This window comes from Dama dama, chromosome 4 (assembly GCF_033118175.1).
Source record: "Dama dama isolate Ldn47 chromosome 4, ASM3311817v1, whole genome shotgun sequence".
Taxonomy (NCBI): Eukaryota; Metazoa; Chordata; class Mammalia; order Artiodactyla; family Cervidae; genus Dama; species Dama dama.
In genome coordinates, this window is record NC_083684.1 from 67,899,457 (window position 1) to 67,923,144 (window position 23,688).

Genomic DNA, 23,688 nt, shown 5'->3' on the forward strand with positions numbered 1-23,688 from the left:
TAGAAAGGTGATTGCCAAGAACTGGGAAAGGATAAAGGGGGATTTGTTGTTGTTGTTGTTGAATGTGTAGTTTCTGTTTGCCAGAGGAAAAATGTACTAGAGTTTGGTTGCACAAAATGTGAATGTACTTAGCATGGAAATGGGGTAGGACCCTAGGGTCCTTGACCCCTATGTCCTCTGCCTGCCTTCTGTCTGTGGGATAAGCTTAGCCAAAGAATCAGCTTAATCCAAGAAGTGAGAGTATGCAGAAACAAAGGACAACAGTCAAAAGAGAACAAATAATAATAATGTGGTGACGAGGCATAGTCACAGACCTTTAGTTCCTCCTCAAGGGCTACAGACAGTATTCTGAGAGTGTGTGGAGATGGACATTTCCACCAGCTGCAAGAGAGTAATTAGCTGATGACTGGACTGTAGCCATGACAACAGCTGCCCCAGTTCTGAGAAACGGCCTCAAGGAAACAGAAACAAACTGATCTTGTGACTGGAGAGTAACTGTACCTAAAACAATCAAGATGCTGCTGGTCCAACCACTGATGACCAAGTTCAAGATGACTGTCAGAGCTGACAGTGCTGTTTCTCCATGTAGCCCCCTCCCTCTGTTCATAAACCTCTTACCTGCCTGTTGGGGTGGGAGGGGAGTCGACCTTGGGCAGGAGTGTAACCCTTCCGCCCCCCCACTGCCGGCATCCAAAATAAAGCAAACTTTCCTTCCACCAACCTGGCCTCCTGAATGGCTTTTGAGCAGCCGGCAGCCAGACTTTGCTTTCAGTTACAAAATGACTGAACTGAATACCTAAAGACGGTTAAAATTTCCTGTTATGTGTATGTTACCCCAGGTAAAAACATCTTAGAAAATCTCACAACGGTAACCACAGAACTGTTCAGTGCTGACGGGAACTTTGCACAAGCTTCCGGTCCTCTCAGCCCCATCCCCACCCCAGTTACCCAGGGTTAAGCGTTGTCTTCTGTGCTCAAGGGCTCCCCTCTTTGAATTTTGGACAACCATCAGCTCCAGCCCTTAACCTCGCCTCAGTAGCACCTTAACCTCAGGCTTCCTGACTGCCCCAGTGCTCCAGGCTCTGCTCCAAGGATCCAGTAAGTCTCGGGTCACCCTCTTCTGTAGGAGACTGGGCGGTGAGTTCACATCCTCCCAAAGAGACCTCTGCAACCGCAGAGTGCAGGGGGGGGGGGGTGGGGGGTGAGCCCGGCCTCTGACTGAGGGTGGAGAGCCCCGTTTTCCAGATGAAAGTAGAAGGAGCTGGGAACTGTTGTGTTTGTGTGAGAAGAGGAGGGGCTGGGAGAGATTGGATCAATGTCCAGAGGCTCTTGGACTGGTTTTAGACTGATGCTCACTCAACACTCAGAGGACCCTCACATAGAGTTTGTGATACGGGTACCACTGCCTTCAGTCTCCTGTCTCCTGTCTGCCCTCCGTGTCTGCTGATGCCTCCTCTAGGAGCATTCCACTGAGGACGACTCAGTGGTGTTTTGTGTTGAATTACCTTGGAGTTTTGTACACTCAGCAACTCTGTGAAGCTGGCTCTCCGGTTTATCCTCGGCATAAAATTTTAAAAACTGATGAAATACACATAAATTGGCCATCTTCACCATTTTTAAATGAACCTTCAGCAGTACTGGGTAAATTTACGGCAACTGTGTAACCAGTTCGCAGAACTCTTTTTGTCTTGTAAACTGAAACCGTGTCTGCATTTAACGATGCCTCCCCGTTTTCCCCCTCACCCAGCACCTAGCAAACCAGCATTCTACTTTCTGTCTTTGTAAATTTGACTGTATTAGCTACTTCAAAGAAGTATTTGTCTTTTGGTGACTGGCTTATATCACTTAGCATATTGTCCAAGTTTCCTCTATGTTATAGCATGGGTCAGAATTTCCCATATTTTTAAGGCTGAATAATATTCCATTGTAGGTATAGAGCACATTGTATTCATCCATTTTTCTTTTTTTTATTTTATTTTTTTCCCATTTATATTTATTAGTTGGAGGCTAATTACTTTACAATATTGTAGTGGTTTTTGCCATACATTGACATGACTCAGCCATGGATTTACATGTTTTCCCCTTCCGGATGCCCCCTCCTGCCTCCCTCTCCATCCCATCTCTCTGGGACTTCCCAGTGCACCAGCCGTGAGCACTTGTCTCATGCATCCAACCTGAGCTGGTGATCTGTTTCATCCTTGACAGTATACTTGTTTCAATGCTAGTCTCTCAGAACATCCCACCCTCACCTTCTCCCACAGAGTCTAAAAGTCTGTTCTGTACATCTGTGTCTCTTTTTCTGTTTTGCATATAGGGTTATCGTTACCATCTTTATCCATTTTTCGTGGATGGCCATTTGGGTTGCTTTCATCTCTCAGCTAATCTGAATAATACCACCATGAACACTGGTGTGCAAACGTCTCCTATGACCTCACTTTCAGTTCTTTTGGGTGTACACTCAGAAGTGGGACTGCCCAACCATGATGATAATTTCAATTTTGGTTTTTTGGAGGAACCACCATACTTTATCCACAGCAACGGCACCATTTTATGTTCCTAACGACAGGGCTCAAAGGTTCATCAGCAGCGTTTGACCAAGAAGGAAACGCAGGTCCAGAGAAGTACATGACTTGTTCAAGGGCAGAGAGGTGGGGCCAAGATCCTAATCATAGCTTCCTGACTCTGAATGCTTACCCTCAACCATGATGCTCAACTCGGACCTTAGAGAAACATGGATAGAAGCCCCCTGCCCTTAACTCGTGTTCACTGAGTCAGCCTGGCCCTTACACTGGCAGAGCAAGTGTAAGGGGGAGACATTCTATGTCCCAAAGGATAGAAACTAGAGTCTGTTATTTCTGATTCAGAATGAAGATTAGTCCTTCATTAGTTCTAATGAAGATTAGGCACATGGGAGGTCAGTCTGGTTTTTCTTCTTTTTCGATATTCAATAATAATTAACTAGAATTTTTTTTTCTCTTTCATTGGAGGATAATTGCTTTACAATTTTGTGTTGATTTCTGCTGTACAATAAAGTCAATCAGTCCTAATTATAAATATACTTTCTTCCTGTTGAGCCTCCCTCCTGCTTCTGATCCCATGTGTCTACATCCCCACAGAGAACCAGGCTGAGCTCCCTGAATTGTGCAGAGGCTTCCCACTAACTCCGCTTTACACATGGAGTGTGTACGTGTCAGTGATACTCTGTCAATTCATCCACGCTCTCCTCCCCCGCTGTATCCACAAGTCCAATCTCTATGAGTCCATCTCAATTCTGGCCCTGCAGATAGGTTCATCTGTACCATTTTTCTAGATTGCATATATATATATATATATATATATATGCACATTAATATACAATATTTGCTTTTCTCTTTCTGACTTACTTCACTCTTTATATCAGGTTCTAGGTTCATCCACCTCACTACAACTGACTCAAATTCTTTCCTTTTTATGGCTGAGTAATGCGTGCTGCAATTCATGGGGTCTCGAAGAGTTGAACACGACTGAGCGACTGAACTGAACTGAACTGAATACTTCATTGCATATATGAACCACATCCTCTCTATCCATGCATCTGTCTAAGGACTTCTGGGTTGCTTCCATGTCCTGCCTATTGTAAATAGGGCTGCAACGAACGTCAGGGTACATGTGTCTTTTGAATTATAGTTTTCTCAGGGTTTATGTCCAGCAGCGGGATTGCTGGGTCATATGGTAGTTTTATTCCTAGTTTGTTAAGGAATGTCCATCCTGTTCTCCATTGTGGCTTCATTAATTTACAATCCCACCAACAGTGCAGTAGAGTTCCCTTCTCTCCACATCCTATCTAACATTTATTGTTTGCAGATTTTCCGATGGTGTCCATTCTGACTTCTGTGAGGTGATAGCTCACTGGACCAAGTGGGGGAAGGGGAGGGTTGAACAAATTGGGGGATTAGGATTGACATGTATACACTACATGTGCAAAACTGATAGTTAACAGCAACCTGCATAGAGCACAGGAATGTCAACTTCTAGCTCTGTGGTGCCCTAGAGGGTTGGGATGGGGCGGGGTGGGAGGGAGGCCCAGCAGGGAGGGGACAGATGTATATATATAGCTATTCACTGGGCTTCCTTCCCTTGTGGCTCAGCGGTAAAGAATTTGCCTGCCAATGCAGGAGACACAGGTTTGAGCCCTGGATCAGGAAGATCCCCACGATTAGGAAATGGCAACCCATTCCAGTATTCTTGCCTGGCGAACCCCATGAGCAGAGGAGCTGGCAGGCTACAGCCCGTGGAGTGGCAGAGTCAGACACGACTGAGCGGCTAAACAACAACAAAGCCGATTCACTTATTTGTGTCACAGAAACTAGCACGACATTGTAAAGCAATTATACGCCAATAAAAAATCAAAAAAGAGAACACTCATATAAGTAAAATCAGAAATTAAAGAGGAGATATTATAAATAGTACCTCAAATATACAGTCTTATACACATTCCTTATACTATGAAAAAGTATATGCCAACAAATTGGATAAACTGGAAGGAAAAATAAACAATCTGAATAAACCAATAACAAGAAAGGAAGTTGAATCAGTGATAAGAAACCTCTCAACACAGAAAAGATAGTTTCATTGGTGAATTCTACAAAACATTTGATTTAAAAAAATTTTTTAAACAATTTTGGCTGCATTAGGTTTTTGTTGCCGCGGGAGGACTTTCTCTCTAGTTGCAGTGATCCGGGGCTACTCTTCATTTTGGTAAGCATGCTTTTCCTTGCAGTTGCTGCTGTTTTTGTTTAGTCTCTCAGTCTTATCTGGATCTTTGCAACCCCATGGACGGCAGCACGCCAGATTTCCCTGTCCTTCACTGTATCCCGGAGTTTGCTCAAAGTCATGTCAATTGAATCAGTGATGTGATCCAACCATCTCATCCTCTGTCTCCCCCTTCTCCTCCTGCCCTCATTCTTTCCCAGCATCAGGGTCTTTTCCAGTGAGTCGGCTCTTCACTTCAGGTGACCAAAGAATTGGAGCTTCAGCATCAGCATCAGCAGGTAGATTCTCATCCACTTACACCACCAGGGAAGTCCAAAAAACTAATAGATTCTCATCCACTTACACCACCAGGGAAGTCCAAAAAACTAAGAATTTTAAAAGACTACATGTATTTCTAGACCCCTTCCTTTTCTAAGATAATGGAGAAAACCTGTGTTGTCACTGTGTACACTGACAGTGTGTACACTTTCAAGGGTCCCTTCATAATGGAAGAATCTTTGATGATACCAAGATTGGGAATTTTTTCATTCTCTTCTCATGCCGCATGATTTTCTTTCAACTCCCCTCTGACTTAGTTTCCGTTCTGTCAGGGCTAGCCTGGCTTAGGGATTTGGACGATTTCCAAATGCAACCAAGGCAGGAAATCTACTGGTCCAAGGCACAGTGATGAATTCATGTCAAAAACAGGATGTATGGAGGGAGGGGGCAGAAGGCAAGAGAGAGAGAGTGAGATGAAGAAGTGTTTCCATCTGAGATAGAAAAGAGGCAGGAAGTGAAGTGAAGTGAAATGAAGTTGCTCGGTCGTGTCCGACTCTTTGTGACCCTGTGGACTGTAGCCAACCAGGCTCCTCCATCCATGGGATTTTCCAAGCAAGAGTAATGGAGTGGGTCGCCATTTCCTTCTCCAGGGGAATTTTCTGACCCAGGGATCGAACCCAGGTCTCCCGGATTGTAGGCAGACGCTTTACCATCTGAGCCACTAGGGAAGTCCAAAAGAGGCAGGAAGAGGAGGCAAAGACAGCAGGATTAATATACTAAAGACTGGCAGTTAGGGGGTGGGAGCAGATTATCAATAGTGAACTACAGGTTATCATGAATGCAACATCAGTTTAAAATATTCATATATAATGTATACGCAAAGCACCCAAACTCAGCCATGGTTATAGAATTGAGCAGTAATTTCAGATACTTCAGGAAGTACATGAAAAAGAAAAGGTGTTAATATTTGAGGGATAGAGGTCAGAAGACTGGGAAATTTAGGGGAGGGGTGATGATCAGGATACTCACCTTGAAATACAGGGTGGCTGTTCAATGAGACAGGAAAAAGAAAAGTAATGTGAGCATATCTGTGATATCTCAGTCACCGTGAGATGAATTAAAAACATGAGAAATTATACTGAAAAGATGAGAGGGTGGGGAGAAAGCAGCAGAGGTGGACCTGAGGGACTCTCATGAATCATAACAGGATGGGAGTGCCTGACAACCAAGGTTGTCTACTGGGCTGGGCTTCCCTGATGGCTTGGTGGTGAGAAGCCACTGCAGGAGAAGGTGGTAAGCCAATGCAGGCGGTAAGAAGCCAGTTGGTCTCCTGTCAATGCAGGAGACATGGGCTTGATCCCTGGGGTAGAAAGATTCCCTAAAGCAGAAAATGGCAACCCACTCTAGTATTCTTGGCTGGGAAATCCCATGGACAGAGGAGCCTGGCAGGCAACAGTCCATGAGGTAGGAAAGATTCAGACACAACTGGGTGACTAAAAAACAACAAAATCAACAAAACTCTGTATGATGTGATACCAAACATGCCATTCTCAAGGCTTAAGTGTCTGTCTTTACATTATATTAAACTCTGTTTGTTTTCCTCTATTATAATTGTGTGAAAAGTCAGACTCTTAAAAAAATGGAAGTTTTTTCAACATATGTATGTGGACTTGATTCCAAATGTCCTTCTGTTGTTAAAGAGGGGAGTGCTCCTTACTTCTAAATCCCCAATGCCTATTTTAGATGTGTGTACTTTTTAAAGTTTATACTCTCACTTGTTTGGCTGCCTCAACTTGAATTATTATTTTTTAAATTTATTGAAGTATATTTGATTCACAGTGTTGTGTTAATTTCTTCTGTAGAGCAAAGTGACTTGGTAATACATATGTATTGATATCTTCCTCTTCATTTTCTTTTCCATGACTGTTTATCACAAGATATTGATTATAGTTCCCTGTGTTATACAGTAGGACCTTGTTGTTTATCTATTCTATATACAATAGTTTGCACATGCTAATCCCAAACTCCCAATCCTTCCTTTACCCTCTCTCTTGGCCATCATAAGTCTAGTCTCTATATCTGTGAGTCTGTTTCTGTTTCATAGATAGGTTCATCTGGATCGTATTTGAGACTCCACTTATAAGTGACACCATACAGTATTTGTCTTTCTCTTTCTGATTTACTTCACTAAGTATGATAATCTCTAGGCCCATCCATGCTGCTGCAAGTGGCATCGTTTCATTTTTCATGGCCGAGTAGTATTCCATTGTTTGTCTATCTGTCTTTATGTCTGAATATATATATTTGTTATAGTTGAGTTGCTAAGTTCTGTCTGGCTCTTTTGCGACCCCATGGACTGTAGTTAGCCAGGTTCCTCTGTCCATGGAATTTCCCAGGCAAGAATACTGGAGTGGGTTGTCATTTCCTTCTCCAGGAGATCTTCTTGACCAAAGGATTGAACCTGCACCTCCTGCATCAGCAGGCAAATTCTTCACCACTAAATATTTACATATATATATATAACATCTATCACATATATATATATATGTGTGATCACATCTATCATATATATATGATATATATATATCACATCTTGTTTATCCATTGATCTGTTGATGAGGTTTAGGTTGTTTCCATGCCTTTGCTCTTGTATATAGTGTTGCTATGAACATACGGATGCCTGTATCTTTTTGAATTATAGTTTTGTCTGGGTATACAGTCAGAAGTGGGATTACTGGATCCTATATCAACTCAAGTTTTAATTTTTTGAGGACGCCTTATACTGTTTTCCATAATGGCTGCAGCATTTTACATTCCCACCAATAGTGTAAGAGGGTTCCCTTTACTCCACACCCTCTTCAAAACTTATTATTTGTAAACTTTTTGAGCAGCATGAGGTGGTACCTCATCGTCGTTTGGATTTGCATTTCTCCAACAATTATGAATGATGGCCATTTTTTCCTGTGTGAGTTGGCCGTGTTTTAGATGTCTGGTTTAGTGCCCATTTTAGGGTGTCTTTTGGCAATGTTAACTGGATGAATTCTGTACACTGCTTCTTTTCCTTGGCCACATATTTTATTAGTGAAAGTGTTCATTGTTCAATTGTGTCTAACTCTTTGTGACTCCATGGATTATAGCCCATCAGGATCCTCTGTCCACGGGCTTCTCCAGGCAAGAACACTGGAGCAGGTTGCTGTTCCCTCCTGCAGGGGATCTTCCCTACCCAGGGATCGAATCCACATTTCTTATGTCTCCTGCATGGCAGGCAGATTCTGTACTGTCTCAGTCACCAGGGAAGCTCACATCATCTTGTTGAAGCATTTAAACTTTACCGCTGTTGGGACAGAATATCTTATCCTCTATCCTCTTAGGTTCTTTGTCTGGAGTCTGCAAAGTAGACACACAAAGGGTAGATGAGCAGGAGAACGAACTAGATTTACAACTAGCCTTCTGTTTACATTTCGTAAGAAAGGAGGCCAGTGGGCTCTAGGCTAGATATTTACAATCAGCCTTCTGTTCCCACTTGGAGATGGAAATGGCAGGAACAGAGTAAAGAGCTGGACTTTGCCTGCTGTGGAAACGGTAATTTAACAGTCACGGCAGGGACAGAGAGGGGCTAAACCCTGTGTGTGTAAAAGATCAAGAGGCCACATATTTTCTATCTTGAGGGCACTGCACACGCACAGAAATTCTCCTTGGGGGGCAAAAAGATGGGGGCGCCATCCCATAATCGGTGATGTCCAGGCTCCCACAGGCCTGTGTGCTGGAATCCATCTAGGAAAAAAGCTGAGCACACTTGTGGAGAAGGTGCTAGGGCAGGGCAGGTAATTAGCCAAAGGCAAACAAAGACAGGAAGAACTACCCTGTACAGAAGATTTAACAGTCTCTTTATGGGGCTCCTCCTCCTTCGGGAGGACGCCCACAGCCTTCCTCTTGGGTGTGAACACTGCCTGGCTTCTGTCTTAACCAAACAAACCTCTGTGTGCTCCCCGACGAGTGTGCTGTGTCTTCAGTAATACACGTTTATCATATTTTTAGTTTTTGCTTCCTGGTGAAATACATTTTTTACTGGAGGCAAAAGCCAGGAAAACCTTGTTTCTGGTTTCTAGCTGCTGGTGGACTAGAGATCAAGATTCCTGATTTTTCACCCAGGCCACCCAGGTCCAATTCCTGGGCAGAGAACCAAGCCACTCCTCATGGTTGTCTCTCTCCAAGATCATTGATGCTGAAGCCCGGGATTTCAAGGTGAACTGCAGGTCTCCCCAAACTGCTGGCTGGGGACTTCTGCCTTTCTCTCTCCCTCGAGAACTTGCTTACTCTCCCTCTCTGCTCTGTTCTCTTTCCAAGACCCACAGGGCTGAATCTAGGTCCATTCAGTGAAGGAGCCCTAGTTGTGTTTCTCTCTCTCCTCTCCTCTTTCTCTTGTTCTGCCTGAACTACTAGTCCCGGCATGCCCCTCGCCCAAGCAGTGCTTCCTCATCAGCTTCCGAGAAACACGCCGGGAATCAGAGCTGGGCGCCTGCCGCCACCAGCAGCAAATTGCTCCCTGCTATGTTGTTGTTCAGTTGCTCAGGCGTGTCTAAGTCTTGCGACCCCAAGGACTATAGCCAGCCAGGCTCCAAGGTCTCTTGCTCCTCCAGATTCTTCTGTACTTTTAAGATACTGTATTTGTAAAAAGAAAAAAAGGTTAACAATCATTTGCCATCACATGGTTGCCACAAACCTTCAATTTATAAGAAAAGGCAGTATCTTTGAGGCACAATCTTTGAGTGTATGTTTGTGCTTGTACATGTATATGTATCTGTACAGATTTAAAATATAAGTATAATTAAAGCACAAATATGTATTTATATAAAACGCACAAATATGCATTTATACAAAAGCTGTGTATTGAAATATATATTTGAATATTCACTCTTTGTCTGAAATTCAGTTTATGTAGGTGTTTTGTATTTTTATTTATTAAATCTCTCACTTCTTGCTGTCTGTGTATACTCTCTGCATTCTATTCGCTTCTTAGAAGGGTGTTAGTCACTTGGGGTTAGATGCCACCCTAATAGCACAGGTATAGGAATAAGAAGGTAGTCAGTTAGCACCATGCAGTCAGGGTTGTTATTATCTTGAGGTGCTGGAAGGAAAATTGTAAGGTTAAGACGATTATATCAAGCCAAAGTGACACTGGGTGAAGGGAGTTACCGCACCTCCTAAGAGGCCAGTTGGCTCAAAACAGTGTCGAGTACGACAGAATTTAAAGATTCAGTTGGGTGAGCAACAGAAATAGGCAGAGACCATAGTTACGAATTCTTCAGGCAGCAGGACACCATCTGGAAGGGAACCTTATCTTTTCATGGATGCCATAAGAAAGGAGTTGTTCATCCTTATTTTCAAAACAGACGTTCTTTATCTCAATGGTTAGGACAGATTATCTGTGAGAGTCAGACAGGCTGTCTTAGTTCACACAAAGTTCAAGCTGAACCACAAATAAGCCAAAATGACTTCCCCATTCCTCAATCAGTTCAGTTCAGTCGCTCAGTCATGTCTGACTCTTTGTGACCCCATGAACCGCAGCACGCCAGGCCTCCCTGTCCAGCACCAACTCCCAGAGTCCACCCAAATCCATGTCCATCGAGTCAGTGATGCTATCCAACCATCTCATCCTCTGTCATCCACTTCTCCTCCTGCCCTCAGTCTTTCCCAGCATCAGGGTCTTTTCAAATGAGTCAGCTCTTTGCATCAGGTGGCAAAAGGATTGGAGTTTCAGCTTCAACATCAGTCCTTCCAATGAACACCCAGGACTGATCTCCTTTAGGATGGACTGGTTGGACCTCCTTGTAGTCCAAGGGACTCTCAAAGTCTTCTCCAACACAATAGTTCAAAAGCATCCATTTTTTGGTGCTCAGCTTTCTTTATAGTCTGACTCTCACATCCATACCTGACCATTGGAAAAACCATAGCCTTGACCAGATGGACCTTTGTTGGCAAAGTAATGTCTCTGCTTTTTAATATGCTGTCTAGGTTAGTCATAACTTTCCTTCCAAGGTGTAAGCGTCTTTTAATTTCATGGCTGCAATCACCATCTGCAGTGATTTGGGAGCCCAGACAAATAAAGTCAGCCACTGTTTCCAATGTTTCCCCATCTATTTGCCATGAAGTGATGGGACTGGATGCCATAATCTTAGTTTTCTGAATGTTGAGCTTTAAGCAAACTTCTTCACTCTCCTCTTTCACTTTCTTCAAGAGGCTCTTTAATTCTTCTTCACTTTCTGCCATAAAAGTGGTGTCATCTGCATATCTGAGGTTAATGATATTTCTCCCGGCAATCTTGATTCCAGCTTGTGCTTTATCCAGTCCAGTGTTTCTCATGATGTACTCTGCATATAAGTTAAGAAAGCAGGGTGATAATATATAGCCTTGACGTACTCCTTTTCCTATTTGGAACCAGTCTGTTGTTCCATGTCCAGTTCTAACTGTTGCTTCCTGACCTGCATACAGGTTTCTCAAGAGGCAGGTCAGGTGGTCTGGTATGACCATCTCCTTCAGAATTTTCCACAGTTGATTGTGATCCACACAGTCAAAGGCTTTGGCATAGCCAATAAAACAGAAATAGATGTTTTTGCTTTTTCGATGATCAAGTGGATGTTGGCAATTTGATCTCTGGTTCCTCTGCCTTTTCTAAAACCAGCTTGAACATCTGGAAGTTCATGGTTCACGTATTGCTGAAGCCTGGCTTGGGGAATTTTAAGCATTACTTTACTAGCGTGTGAGATGAGTGCAGTTATGTGGTAGCTTGAGCCTTCTTTGGCATTGCCTTTCTTTGGGGTTGGAATGAAAACTGACCTTTTCCAGTCCTGTGGACACTGCTGAGTTTTCCAGACTTGCCGTCATATTGAGTGTAGCACTTTCACAGCATCGTCTTTCAGGATTTGAAGTAGCTCAACTGGAATTCCATCATCTCCACTAGCTTTGTTTGTAGTGATACTTCCTAAGGCCCACTTGACTTCACATTCCAGGATGTCTGGCTCTAGGTGAGTGATCACACCATTGTGATTATCTAGGCCATGAAGATCTTTTTTGTACAGTTCTTCTGTGTATTCTTGCCACCTCTTCTTAATATCTTCTGCTTCTGTTAGGTCCATACCATTTCTGTCTTTTATTGAGCCCATCTTTTCATGAAATGTTCCCTTGGTATCTCTAATTTTCTTGAAGATATCTCTAGTCTCTCCCATTCTATTGTTTTCTTTTATTTCATTGCATTGATCGCTGAGGAAGTCTTTCTTATCTCCTTGCTATTCTTTGGAACTCTGCATTCAGATGGGAATATCTTTCCTTTTCTCCTTTGCTTTTCACTTCCCCTTTTTTTCACAGCTTTTTGTAAGGCCTCCTCAGTCAGCCGTTTTGCTTTTTAGCATTTCTTTTTCTTGGGGATGGTCTTGATCCCTGTCTCCTGTACAGTGTCACAAACCTCCATCCATATTTCATCAGGCACTCTATCAGATCTAATCCCTTCAATCTATTTCTCACTTCCACTGTATAATCCTCAATATGTGAACATTTCCTCCATCACAAGCACATAAAAATCTTAAAATCATATGGTCCAGCAATTCTACTTCTGAATATATACCCAGAAGAGTTGGGAAGCAGCACACTCTGGAAGACATATCTGTAAAAAAAAAAAAAAAAAAAGACACATCTGTATACCCGTGTTCATAGCAGGATTATTCAGAATAGCTAAAGCATGAAAGAAACCCAAGTGTACACTGACCAAGAAATGGATTAACCAATTGTGGTATGTATTCATAATACTATAGCGTATTCAGCTCAGTTCAGTTCAGTCACTCAGTCGTGTTCGACTCTTTGCAACCCCATGAATCGCAGCAGGCCAGGCCTCCCTGTCCAGCACCAACTCCCGGAGTTTACTCAAACTTATGACCATCGAGTTGGTGATGCCATCCAGCCATCTCATCCTCTCTCATCCCCTTCTCCTCCTGCCCCCAATCCCTCCCAGTATCAGGGTCTTTTCCAATGAGTCAGCTCTTCGCATGAGGTGGCCAAAGCATTGGAGTTTCAGCTTCAGCATCAGTCCTTCCAATGAACACCCAGGACTGATCTCGTTTAGGATGGACTGGTTGGACCTCCTTGCAGTCCAAGGGACTCTTAAGAGTCCTCTCCAACACCACAGTTCAAAAGCATCAATTCTTCGGCGTTCAGCTTTCTTCACAGTCCAACTCTCACATCCATACATGACCACTGGAAAAACCATAGCCTTGACTAGATGGACCTTTGTTGGCAAAGTAATGTCTCTGCTTTTTAATATGTTATCTAGGTTGGTCATAACTTTCCTTCCAAGGAGTAAATGTCTTTTAATTTCATGGCTGCAATCACCATCTGCAGTGATTTGGGAGCCCAAAAAAATGAAGTCTGACACTGTTTCCACTGTTTCCCCATCTATTTGCCATGAAGTGATGGGACCAGATGCCATGATCTTAGTTTTCTGAATGTTGAGCTTTAAACCAACTTTTTCACTCTCCTTATCACATTCATCAAGAGGCTTTTTAGTTCCTCTTCACTTTCTGCCATAAGGGTGGTGTCATCTGCATATCTGAGGTTATTGATATTTCTCCTGGCTATCTTGATTCCAGCTTGTGCTTCTTCCAGCCCAGCGTTTCTCATGATATACTCTGCATATAAGTTAAATAAGCAGGGTGACAATATACAGCCTTGATGTACTCCTTTTTCTTATTCAGAATTAAAAAGGAAGGGAATGCTAACCCATGCTACAACAAGGATGAATTCTGTTGACGTTATACTAAGTAAAACCTGACAAAAAAAAGAAGTATTGTATGAGCCCACATGAAGGCAGAACCTAGAGTGGTCCCAAAGAGTTGGACATGACTGAAGCAACTTAGCACTAGCTCTGGAGTGGTCAGGCTCAGAGAGGCAGAGGGTATAATGGTGGTTGCCAAGACTGGTGGAGAAGAAAGGAAGAATTTTTTTGTACGGGTACAGTTTCAATTTTACAAGATGAAGAAAGTTCTACAGTTTGGTTGCCCAAAATGTAAAATGTTCTTAACTAAACTACACACTTTAAAAAGGTTAAAATAGTTAATTTTACATTCTGAGTATTACAACATAATTAAAAAAAAAAAAAAAACAGAAAACAAAAACCTCTCAGAAGCACCCCCTGAGGTAACCACAGAAGAATCATGGGCTGATAGCAACACTGCAGATGCTCCCTGCCCGCCCCCACCTCCATCCCCACCACAGCAAAAAGTTATCTTCTTTTTCACAGGGACTCACCCTTCAGTTTTTAGAGATGTCTCAGCTCCAGCCCCACACGGCTTAACCTCAGCCTCCCTGACAGCCCCAGTGCTCCAGGCTCTGCTCCAAGGATCCAGTAAGTCTTGGGTCACCCTCTTCTGTAGGAGACTGGGCACTGAATTCACATACTCCCAAAGAGACCTCTGCAACCCCAGACGGCAGAGGGGTCAGCCCGGCTTCAGCCTAAGGGTGGAGAGACCCATTTTCCAGATGAAATTCAAAGGAGCTGCGAGCTGTTGTGCCTGTGTCAGAAGAAGTGGGGGGTTCATCATCTTGATGGCTTTGCATCTTGTTTCCTCAGCAGATCGTAGCCTCCTGACCTCCGTCTAGGATGCTACTTCAGTATGCTCGCCAATTTGGTCAGAAGCTGGTGCGCAGGCGGCCACTGGGGCCCAGAGAGGAGACTGAGCATCACACGGTTGGTTGTCTGAACACCCTAGACCTGGTGGTCATAGGTGTGCGCAGGATGCTGGGAGCTGGCGTGCACATCCTGGTTGGTGCAGTGGCCAAGTACATCGCTGGACCAGCGATCATCCTCTCCTTCTTGGTGGCCGCCCTGTCTTCTCTTTTGTCTGGGCTCTGCTATGTAGAGTTTGGGGCCCGGGTACCATGCTCTGGTTCTATGTATCTCTACAGCTATAGCATCATGGGCCAGGTGTATGGTTTCATCATTGGCTGGAATCGCATACTGTCCTTAACTGTTGGTGAGATACTGGGGTAGAGGAAGGGGTGGGGCTTCAGATCAAGAAGTGAAGAGAGATGAATGGGATCTTTGCTCATTCACAAGCAGATGTTATCCACCTTGCAGGGTGGTGCTGTCCTCAGTCACTGCAGTCGTGTCCGACTCTGCGACCCCATGGACTATAGCTCTCTAGGCTCCGCTATCCTTGGGATTTTGTCAGGCAAGAATACTGGAGTGGGTTGCTATGCCCTCCTCCTGGGATAGAGCCCCACCTTATTGGGGGGAGATGGGTAATAGCGACAGAAAAACTCTACAACTTCATCCTACTCAGTTCGATGACGTTGTTGATGTTCAGTTGCTAAATTGTGTCTGACTCTTTGTCACCCCAGGAACCGCAGCATGCCAGGTTTCCCTTCAATCCTACTTTCCTTAAAAGATGAGACTAAGAACCTTGAGGGCTTCCCAGGTGGCTCAGTGGCAAAAAATCTGACTGCCAGTGCAGGAGACGTGGGTTTGATCCCTGGGTGGGGAAGATCCCCTGGAGGAGGAAGTGGCAACCCCCTCCAGTATTCTTGCCTGCATAATTCCATGGACAGAGGAGCCTGGTGTGCTGCAGTCCATAGTGTCACAAAGAGTTGGACACGACTTAAGGGCTAAACAACAGCGACAACAAATCACCCTGAAGGAAAGGGAACTGTAGGGAGTGGGTGTGTGTGTGTTAGTTGCTCAGTCATGTCCGACTCTTTCCGATCCCATGGACTGTAGCCCTCTCAGCTCCTCTATCCATGGAATTCTCCAGGCAGGAATACTGGAGTGAGTTGCCATCTCCTTTTCCCAAGGATCTTCCCAAGCAAGGGATCAAACGCATGTCTCCTGCATGGCAGGCAGTTTCTTTACCATCTGAAGCACCCACTACACAGAGAGTGGGTGAAAGTGAAGTCGCTCAGTCGTGTCCGATTCATAGCGACCCCATGGACTGCAGCCTACCAGGCTTCTCTGTCCATGGGATTTTCCAGGCAAGAGTGCTGGAGTGGGTTGCCATTTCCTTCTCCAGGGGGTCTTCCCGACCCAGGGATGGAACCCGGATCTCCCGCATTGTTGGTAGACGCTTTACTGTCTGAGCCATCAGGGAAGGCAAATTCATCAGCCTCATCTCCTCATCGTAGTGAAGACTTTGGTTAGCTGCTGACTTCCTGGGATTTTTCCCGACACTCTGATTTAAAATGTCAATTAAGATCCTACCATCCTGGTCCCACTTCCCTGTGTTTTTTGCTCATGTTCTATAACTTTGATCTCCTAGCATATCAAAGAGTTGACCTATGTTGTGAATCATCTGGGTCTGCTCTCCCCACCTGATGAGAAGAAACTCTTTGAATCCCTAAATATTAGGGTTTTGTTGTTGTTGTTGTTGTTGTTCACTCCTCTCCCTAAATCATAGCGGCTCAATTTCTGTTTGCTCATAAACATCCCTTCTTCTGCTGCTGTAGGCACTGCCTGTATAGCCCGGGCCTGGAGCTACACCTTCGACAGCCTGATTGGGAACCACATCTCTCAGGCGTTAGAGGAAACTTTCTCTCCATATATGCCCTACTACCTGGCCAAGTACCCAGACGTTTTTGCTCTGGGCCTGGTGCTGCTGCTCACGGGTGAGTCAGGGGTCAGGGTTAGGATGGGAAGAGTGAGATGTGGAAGGGGAGGTGGGTTGGGAAAGCCTCAGGGTTCCTGAATGGTGGGGGAATTAGGACTGGGAAGGAGGGTTTGGAATAAGAAAGAGAGGAAAGCAAGACAAAGACCATTTTTTTTCCCTACCCTTGGACTATTGAAAATTTGAGCTGGATCATTCTTTGGGGTAGAGGTAATAGGTGGCTCAGATAGTAAAGAACCTGCCTGCGATGTGGGAGACCAGGGTTCCATCCCTGGGTCCAGAAGATCACCTGGAGAAGGGAATGGTTACCCACTCCAGTATTGTTGCCTGGAGAATGCCACGGACAGAGGAGCCTGGTGGGCTACAGTCCATGGGGTCACAAAGAGTCAGACACGACTGAAGGACTAATAGTTTTGTTCTTTGGGGTGGGGGGCTGTCCGTGCATTTCAGTTTGTTTGTTTGTTTGTTTTAATCATTTTGGGGGAATTCCCTGGTGGTCCAGTGGTTAGACTCTGTGCTTTCACTAATAAAGGTGCAGGTTCAATCCCTGGTTGGGAAAATAAGATCCCGCCTGGCAAGTGGGTCACCCCCTCCCCCCCAAAAAAAAGATCATTGTTGAATATTGAGTAGCAACACTGAACTTTATGTACTACACACCAGTGATGCCCAGCCCTCCAAACCGTATCAATCACAATGTTTCCAGACAATGCCGGAAGTCCCCTGTGGGATAAAGTTACCCCAGCTGAAAATCAAAGTTGTTTTTTTCTTCCTGGCCGCACTGGGTCTCCTTGTGCAGCCTTCGGGCTCTTCATTGCTCTGCTTGGGCTCAGCAGTTGCGGCATGGAACGTGGGATCTTAGTCCCCTGACCAGGGATCAAACTCATACCCTCTGCAATGCAAGGCAGTTCTCAACCTCTGCACCACCAGGGAAGTACCAAAGATTTTATAAAATTATTTTTTATTATTTTTTACTTTATTATTTTATTGGAATATAACTATTTTACAATGTTGTGTTAGTTTCTGCTGGACATCGTTGTGAATCAGTCATATGTACACATATATCTCCTTCCTTTTGAGGATATCTCCCACGCCACAAAGATTGTTTTTAACTGAGAGGAAACTTTTCCAGTTTACTGAGATATAATTGACATACAACATTGTATAAGTTTAAGATGATTTGATAGACATGTATATTGTGAGATGATGGCCACAATAAGAAATTAACCACCTGAAAGTGTAAAATTTGGAGGCATTTAATACATTCTCAATGTTGTGTAACCATCACCTCCTTCCATTTCCAAACATGTTCTTCACAAAAAAAGGAAGCTCCATACCCACTGAGCAGTCACTGTTTGTCTGTCCGCCACCCGTAACCACCAGTCCTAGGCAAAAATGTGTTTGCTTTCTGTCTCTATGGATTTAGTTATTTATCTGGCCTCACTATGAGGCATGCAGAACTTCCCCAACCAGGGATCAAACCTGTGCCCCTGCCATGGAAACTTGGAGTATTAACGCCTGGACCACCAGGGGAGTCCTGGATTTAGTTATTTGGGAAGTTTTATTTTCCATTTTCCCCCACAGGACTACTGGTTCTGGGAGTTCATGTGTTGCCCCAGGTTAACAAAGTGTTCATGGGCATCAACATTTCGGTTCTCGGCTTCATCATCATCTCCGGCATCATCAAGGGAGACCTGCACAACTGGAAGCTCACAGAACAGGACTACACATTGAACACATCTGAATCCAAGGACATTTATAGGTTAGCAGGATGTCCTTGACCTTAGTAACGCATGGTGTGAGAAAGGGTACCCATCTGGGAATCTGGGGTTTGAAGAGATCTCGGGCTTCCCTGGTTGCTCAGATGGTAAAGAATCCACCTGCAATGCAGGCGACCAGGTTTCAGTCCCTGAGTCTTCCTGATCCTCTGGAGAAGAGAATGGCTAACCACTCCAGTATTCTTGCCTGGAACATTCCACAGAGAGAGGAGCCTGGTGGGCTACAGTCTATGAGTTTAAAGTCAGACACAACTGAGAAACTAACCTAAAAGGTCCAGGTGGAGGTGGTCCTGAGCCCAGGACATGTCATAGTAAGGGAGGAGTCATATTAAGCCAGTACACATGGCTGAACACAGCTCACCCACGGTCTTTCTTGCTTTTTCTCTCACCATAGCTTGGGCCCTCTGGGTTCTGGAGGGTTTGTGCCTTTTGGCCTTGATGGGATTCTCCAAGGAGCAGCTCTATGTTTCTACATGTTTATTGGTTTTGATTCCATTGTCACTACAGGTAACATGGTCACCCTGTGTCCCATCCAGGGTGTGGGCACGGATTGGGCTGACATGAGCATAGGGGTTTCTTTTGGAGGTTCAATAGAAAGCGGATTTTGTGCTTTTACTATGCTGTGTTTCCTGACCCAATATTTCCTCCAATCCTGCAGGGGAAAAAGCCCAAAATCCTCAGCGGTCCATCCCCATCAGCATCGTGGTCTCTGTCTTGATCTGCTTTTTGGCGTATTTTGGTGTCTCGGCGGCACTCACCCTCATGGTGCCCTACTACCAGATTCACCCTGACAGCCCCTTTCTACAGGCTTTTCTCTATGTTGGGTGGGGCCCTGCCAGATACATCGTGGGTGTTGGCATCCTCTGTGCTCTTTCATCCAGGTGAGTGTCATGGCTTTCTCCTCATTGACTGTTAGATGCTCGGGTATCCCAGCCCTGGGAATTGAGAGACAGGAGGAAGGACACATTACCCCATGTAGACAAGGGAGCAGATGCCCTGGTCTCTCCTGCTTCTGCACATTCTCACTCCTCTCTGTTTTCTTTTCCAGCCTCCTGAACACCATGTTCGCCATGTCTTGGTTGATCTACACAATGGCAGAGGATGGGCTTCTTTTCCGATTTCTTGCCCGGATCAATGCCCGTACACGCACCCACATCACGGTCATCATAATTTCTGGAAAACTTGCAGGTAGATGAACAAAACCCACTCCCTTTCGATTATCTTCCTTGGCTTGCATATTTCCAGCTGTTTCTCACTCAATCCCCCCCACCTTGTTTGTGCCCTCCATCTAGGGGTCTTGGCGTTACTCTTCCATTTCACTGATCTGATGGATCTCATGTCACTTCGGTCCCTGCTTGCTAACTTGGTGGTCGATTTTTCTGTCCTTGTGCTCAGGTGAGACTCTACTCCACCCTGACTGGGGGTCTTTGACTTGTGGTGATTGATGGGGGCTAATCCTCTCTGCCTTCATGCTGCCTTCCAAATGTCCTGCTCTGCTTTTGTGGGAAAAAAGATGGATTTAGCTGTGTGATGTTGGGTGAGTAGGGACTGCTGGTCATGTTGTCATCATACCTCTAATTCAGGTATCACTCAGACCAGAAGTTAAGCAAGAACCAAAGAACAGAGGAAGAAACTGAGATGGAGCTTGTAGTCAAAGAAAGTTCTTTGGACTCTGTACTTGAAGGCAGAACCTCAAGGATTCTAAAGAGTCTGTGGTTCCCTCCCAGCACCATCCCCACCCAGAAATCTGGCCAGATTGTCTATGGATGTGCCTTCCTGCTTGGTGAGCAGTGGGACTTCTCTTTGGTGATATTCTGAAATTGCCAGGATGGGTAGGCATGTATATTTGTCTGTTGAGGGGTCTTGGAGATACGATGTCCGTTCCTGATGTGGGCAGCCTGGGGAGGGGTATGACCCGAGGTTCTGACGTCATTGTCTTCTGGGTCCAGCCTGTTCTCCTCCACCTTGACCCTTGCAGTTCTCCTGCTGACCATCCTGAGCCTGATCCTGGCCCAGTGGCCCAGCCAGGTGTTCTCTGGAGACCCCGTGCTCACAACAGTGGCTGTGCTGCTGCTGCTGCTCATCACTGGGGTCACAGTCATCATCTGGAGGCAGCCCCAGAGCCCCACTGCTCTTCACTTCATGGTAGGTGACCTCATGTGTCCAAAGTGTCCACCTTGAGTGAAGGAGGTCCGCATGATTTAGGTCTAAGCATCCTTTTCTGGACCAGGGAAGAAGGGGAGTTGCTGAAACCTGTGGATCCTTCCCTGATCCACACTCAGTGCTTTACATACTCTATCTAAGTAGGCACTGAACACACAGCCTGAATTGCACTGAACTTGTCCCACCCACATGGGATAGGGTCTCCCTTTTAGATGACTAGGGTGTGTCCAGGGATGAATTGACTCTTCCCACAGGTCCCTGCTCTGCCTGTCCTCCCACTGGTGAGCATGTTTGTGAACATTTACCTGATGGTGCACATGACCACTTGGACCTGGGTCCTATTTGGCGTCTGGATGGGGATTGGTAAGTGACTTTCTGTAATAAGGAGGCCTCTTGTGTGACTGAACCCAGTCCTCTTCCTACTGCCTCTCCCCTAAACTGTGTCAGATGCCATAATAGGAGGTCCCTTGGGCATTTATAAGTGAGGAGAGTACCTGCTTTTACCTCTCATAGTCTCATTTCCCTACTAGGATTTGCCATATATTTTGGATATGGGATCCGACACAAGTTGGAGGGGAACAGTGAGCAACACAGCAGCCTCCACCTCCCAAATGCTGGACAAAAACATCCCTAGTGATGAATCATCTTAACCACAGGGGAGAGGTGCTGTGTGGAACCCCTCTATGCCCTGGAGGATCTGCTGATTCGAGGGGCACTGTGAGCCTCTATGGACTGTGAAGGCAGAATGCATTTACAGCTGTGTATTTATTGCTAGGGGACAAAATGATTGTAATGCTGAAAATGCTGAAGGAAGGCTTTAAAAGCATAATAAACATCCAGAAAAGAGGATTTTCATGAAAAAATGTACAGAAATGTAACCAGAAACCAGAGGAAGAAATAAAATATTAACTTGCACATAAGCAGTGTCTTCTTGTGCCTGTTTCCAGTGAAAACACACAAATTGTCACATGGGAAGGAGACACGGGTAACCATATATTGTGACAAGAGCTGTACTTCAGGGGGTTTCCCTGGCAGTCCAGTGGTTAAGACTTGCCTTCTAATTCAGGGGGTGCCGGTTCAACCCCTGGTCATGGGGCTAAGATCCCACATGCCTCACAGCCAAAAAACTAAAACATAAAGCAGAAACAGTAAAGGCTTTAAAATGGTCCACATTTTTTTTTTTTTTTTTTATTAGTTGGAGGCTAATTACTTCACAACATTTCAGTGGGTTTTGTCATACATTGACATGAATCAGCCATAGATTTACACGTATTCCCCATCCCGATCCCCCCTCCCACCTCCCTCTCCACCCGATTCCTCTGGGTCTTCCCAGTGCACCAGGCCCGAGCACTTGTCTCATGCATCCCACCCGGGCTGGTGATCTGTTTCACCATAGATAATATACACGCTGTTCTTTCAAAACATCCCACCCTCACCTTCTCCCACAGAGTTCAAAAGTCTGTTCTGTATTTCTGTGTCTCTTTTTCTGTTTTGCATATAGGGTTATTGTTACCATCTTTCTAAATTCCATATATATGTGTTAGTATGCTGTAATGTTCTTTACCTTTCTGGCTTACTTCACTCTGTATAAGGGGCTCCAGTTTCATCCATCTCATTAGGACTGATTCAAATGAATTCTTTTTAACGGCTGAGTAATATTCCGTGGTGTATATGTACCACAGCTTCCTTATCCATTCATCTGCTGATGGGCATCTAGGTTGCTTCCATGTCCTGGCTATTATAAACAGTGCTGTGATGAACATTGGGGTACACTTGTCTCTTTCAGATCTGGTTTCCTCAGTGTGTATGCCCAGAAGTGGGATTGCTGGGTCATATGGCAGTTCTATTTCCAGTTTTTTAAGAAATCTCCACACTGTTTTCCATAGCGGCTGTACTAGTTTGCATTCCCACCAACAGTGTAAGAGGGTTCCCTTTTCTCCACACCCTCTCCAGCATTTATTGCTTGTAGGCTTTTGGATAGCAGCCATCCTGACTGGCATGTAATGGTATCTCATTGTGGTTTTGATTTGCATTTCTCTAATAATGAGTGATGTTGAGCATCTTTTCATGTGTTTGTTAGCCATCTGTATGTCTTCTTTGGAGAAATGTCTGTTTAGTTCTTTGACCCATTTTTTGATTGGGTCATTTATTTTTCTGGAATTGAGCTGCAGGAGTTGCTTGTATATTTTTGAGATTAATCCTTTGTCTGTTGCTTCATTTGCTATTATTTTCTCCCAATCTGAGGGCTGTCTTTTGACCTTACTTATAGTTTCCTTTGTAGTGCAAAAGCTTTTAAGTTTCATTAGGTCCCATTTGTTTAGTTTTCCTTTTATTTCCAATATTCTGGGAGGTGGGTCATAGAGGATCGTGCTTTGATTTATGTCGGAGAGTGTTTTGCCTATGTTCTCCTCTAGGAGTTTTATAGTTTCTGGTCTTACATTTAGATCTTTAATCCATTTTGAGTTTATTTTTGTGTATGGTGTTAGAAAGTGTTCTAGTTTCATTCTTTTACAAGTGGTTGGCCAGTTTTCCGAGCACCACTTGTTAAAGAGGTTGTCTTTTTTCCATTGTATATCCTTGCCTCCTTTGTCAAAGATAAGGCGTCCATAGGTTCGTGGATTTATCTCTGGGCTTTCTATTCTCTTCCATTGATCTATATTTCTGTCTTTGTGCCAGTACCATACTGTCTTGATGACTGTGGCTTTGTAGTAGAGTCTGAAGTCAGGCAGGTTGATTCCTCCAGTTCCATTCTTCTTTCTCAAGATTACTTTGGCTATTTGAGGTTTTTTGTATTTCCATACAAATTGTGAAATTATTTGTTCTAGTTCTGTGAAAAATACCATTGGTAGCTTGATAGGGATTGCACTGAATCTATAGTTTGCTTTGGGTAGAATAGCCATTTTGACAATATTGATTCTTCCAATCCATGAACACGGTATGTTTCTCCATCTGTTTGTGTCCTCTTTGATTTCTGTCATCAGTTTTTATAGTTTTCTATGTATAGGTCTTTTGTTTCTTTAGGTAGATATACTCCTAAGTATTTTATTCTTTTTGTTGCAATGGTGAATGGTATTGTTTCCTTAATTTCTCTTTCT

General features: G+C 44.4%; 1 protein-coding gene across 13 annotated transcripts; it reads left to right on the top strand.

Annotated features, from left to right (window-relative positions):
• Positions 1 to 915: 915 nt before the first annotated feature.
• On the top strand, positions 916 to 21,513 carry LOC133054848 (cationic amino acid transporter 3-like). 13 transcript variants are annotated; one of them, XM_061140183.1, is made up of 15 exons: positions 920 to 1,098; positions 4,953 to 5,030; positions 9,120 to 9,255; positions 14,300 to 14,404; positions 14,630 to 15,032; positions 16,498 to 16,656; positions 18,237 to 18,414; positions 18,825 to 18,937; positions 19,089 to 19,311; positions 19,479 to 19,618; positions 19,723 to 19,825; positions 20,014 to 20,213; positions 20,409 to 20,575; positions 20,848 to 20,956; positions 21,124 to 21,513. In XM_061140183.1, exons 5-15 carry the CDS (start codon positions 14,660 to 14,662, stop codon positions 21,225 to 21,227), a joined length of 1,869 nt encoding a protein of 622 aa, XP_060996166.1. In that variant the 5' UTR covers positions 920 to 1,098; positions 4,953 to 5,030; positions 9,120 to 9,255; positions 14,300 to 14,404; positions 14,630 to 14,659; the 3' UTR covers positions 21,228 to 21,513. The 13 variants fall into 13 exon arrangements, with proteins under 13 accessions (XP_060996177.1, XP_060996176.1, XP_060996166.1 ...); XM_061140187.1 differs by lacking the exon at positions 920 to 1,098 and adding an exon at positions 4,674 to 4,737; XM_061140186.1 differs by lacking the exon at positions 9,120 to 9,255.
• Positions 21,514 to 23,688: the final 2,175 nt, after the last annotated feature.

Coding starts and splice junctions, on each gene's coding strand:
- LOC133054848 (XM_061140183.1), top strand. CDS start 14,660: ATGCTACTTCAGTATGCTCGCCAATTTGGTCAGAAGCTGGTGCGCAGG. Junction 16,657..18,236: donor CCTGGTGCTGCTGCTCACGG/GTGAGTCAGGGG, acceptor TTTCCCCCACAG/GACTACTGGTTCTGGGAGTT. Junction 19,619..19,722: donor AATTTCTGGAAAACTTGCAG/GTAGATGAACAA, acceptor CCCTCCATCTAG/GGGTCTTGGCGTTACTCTTC.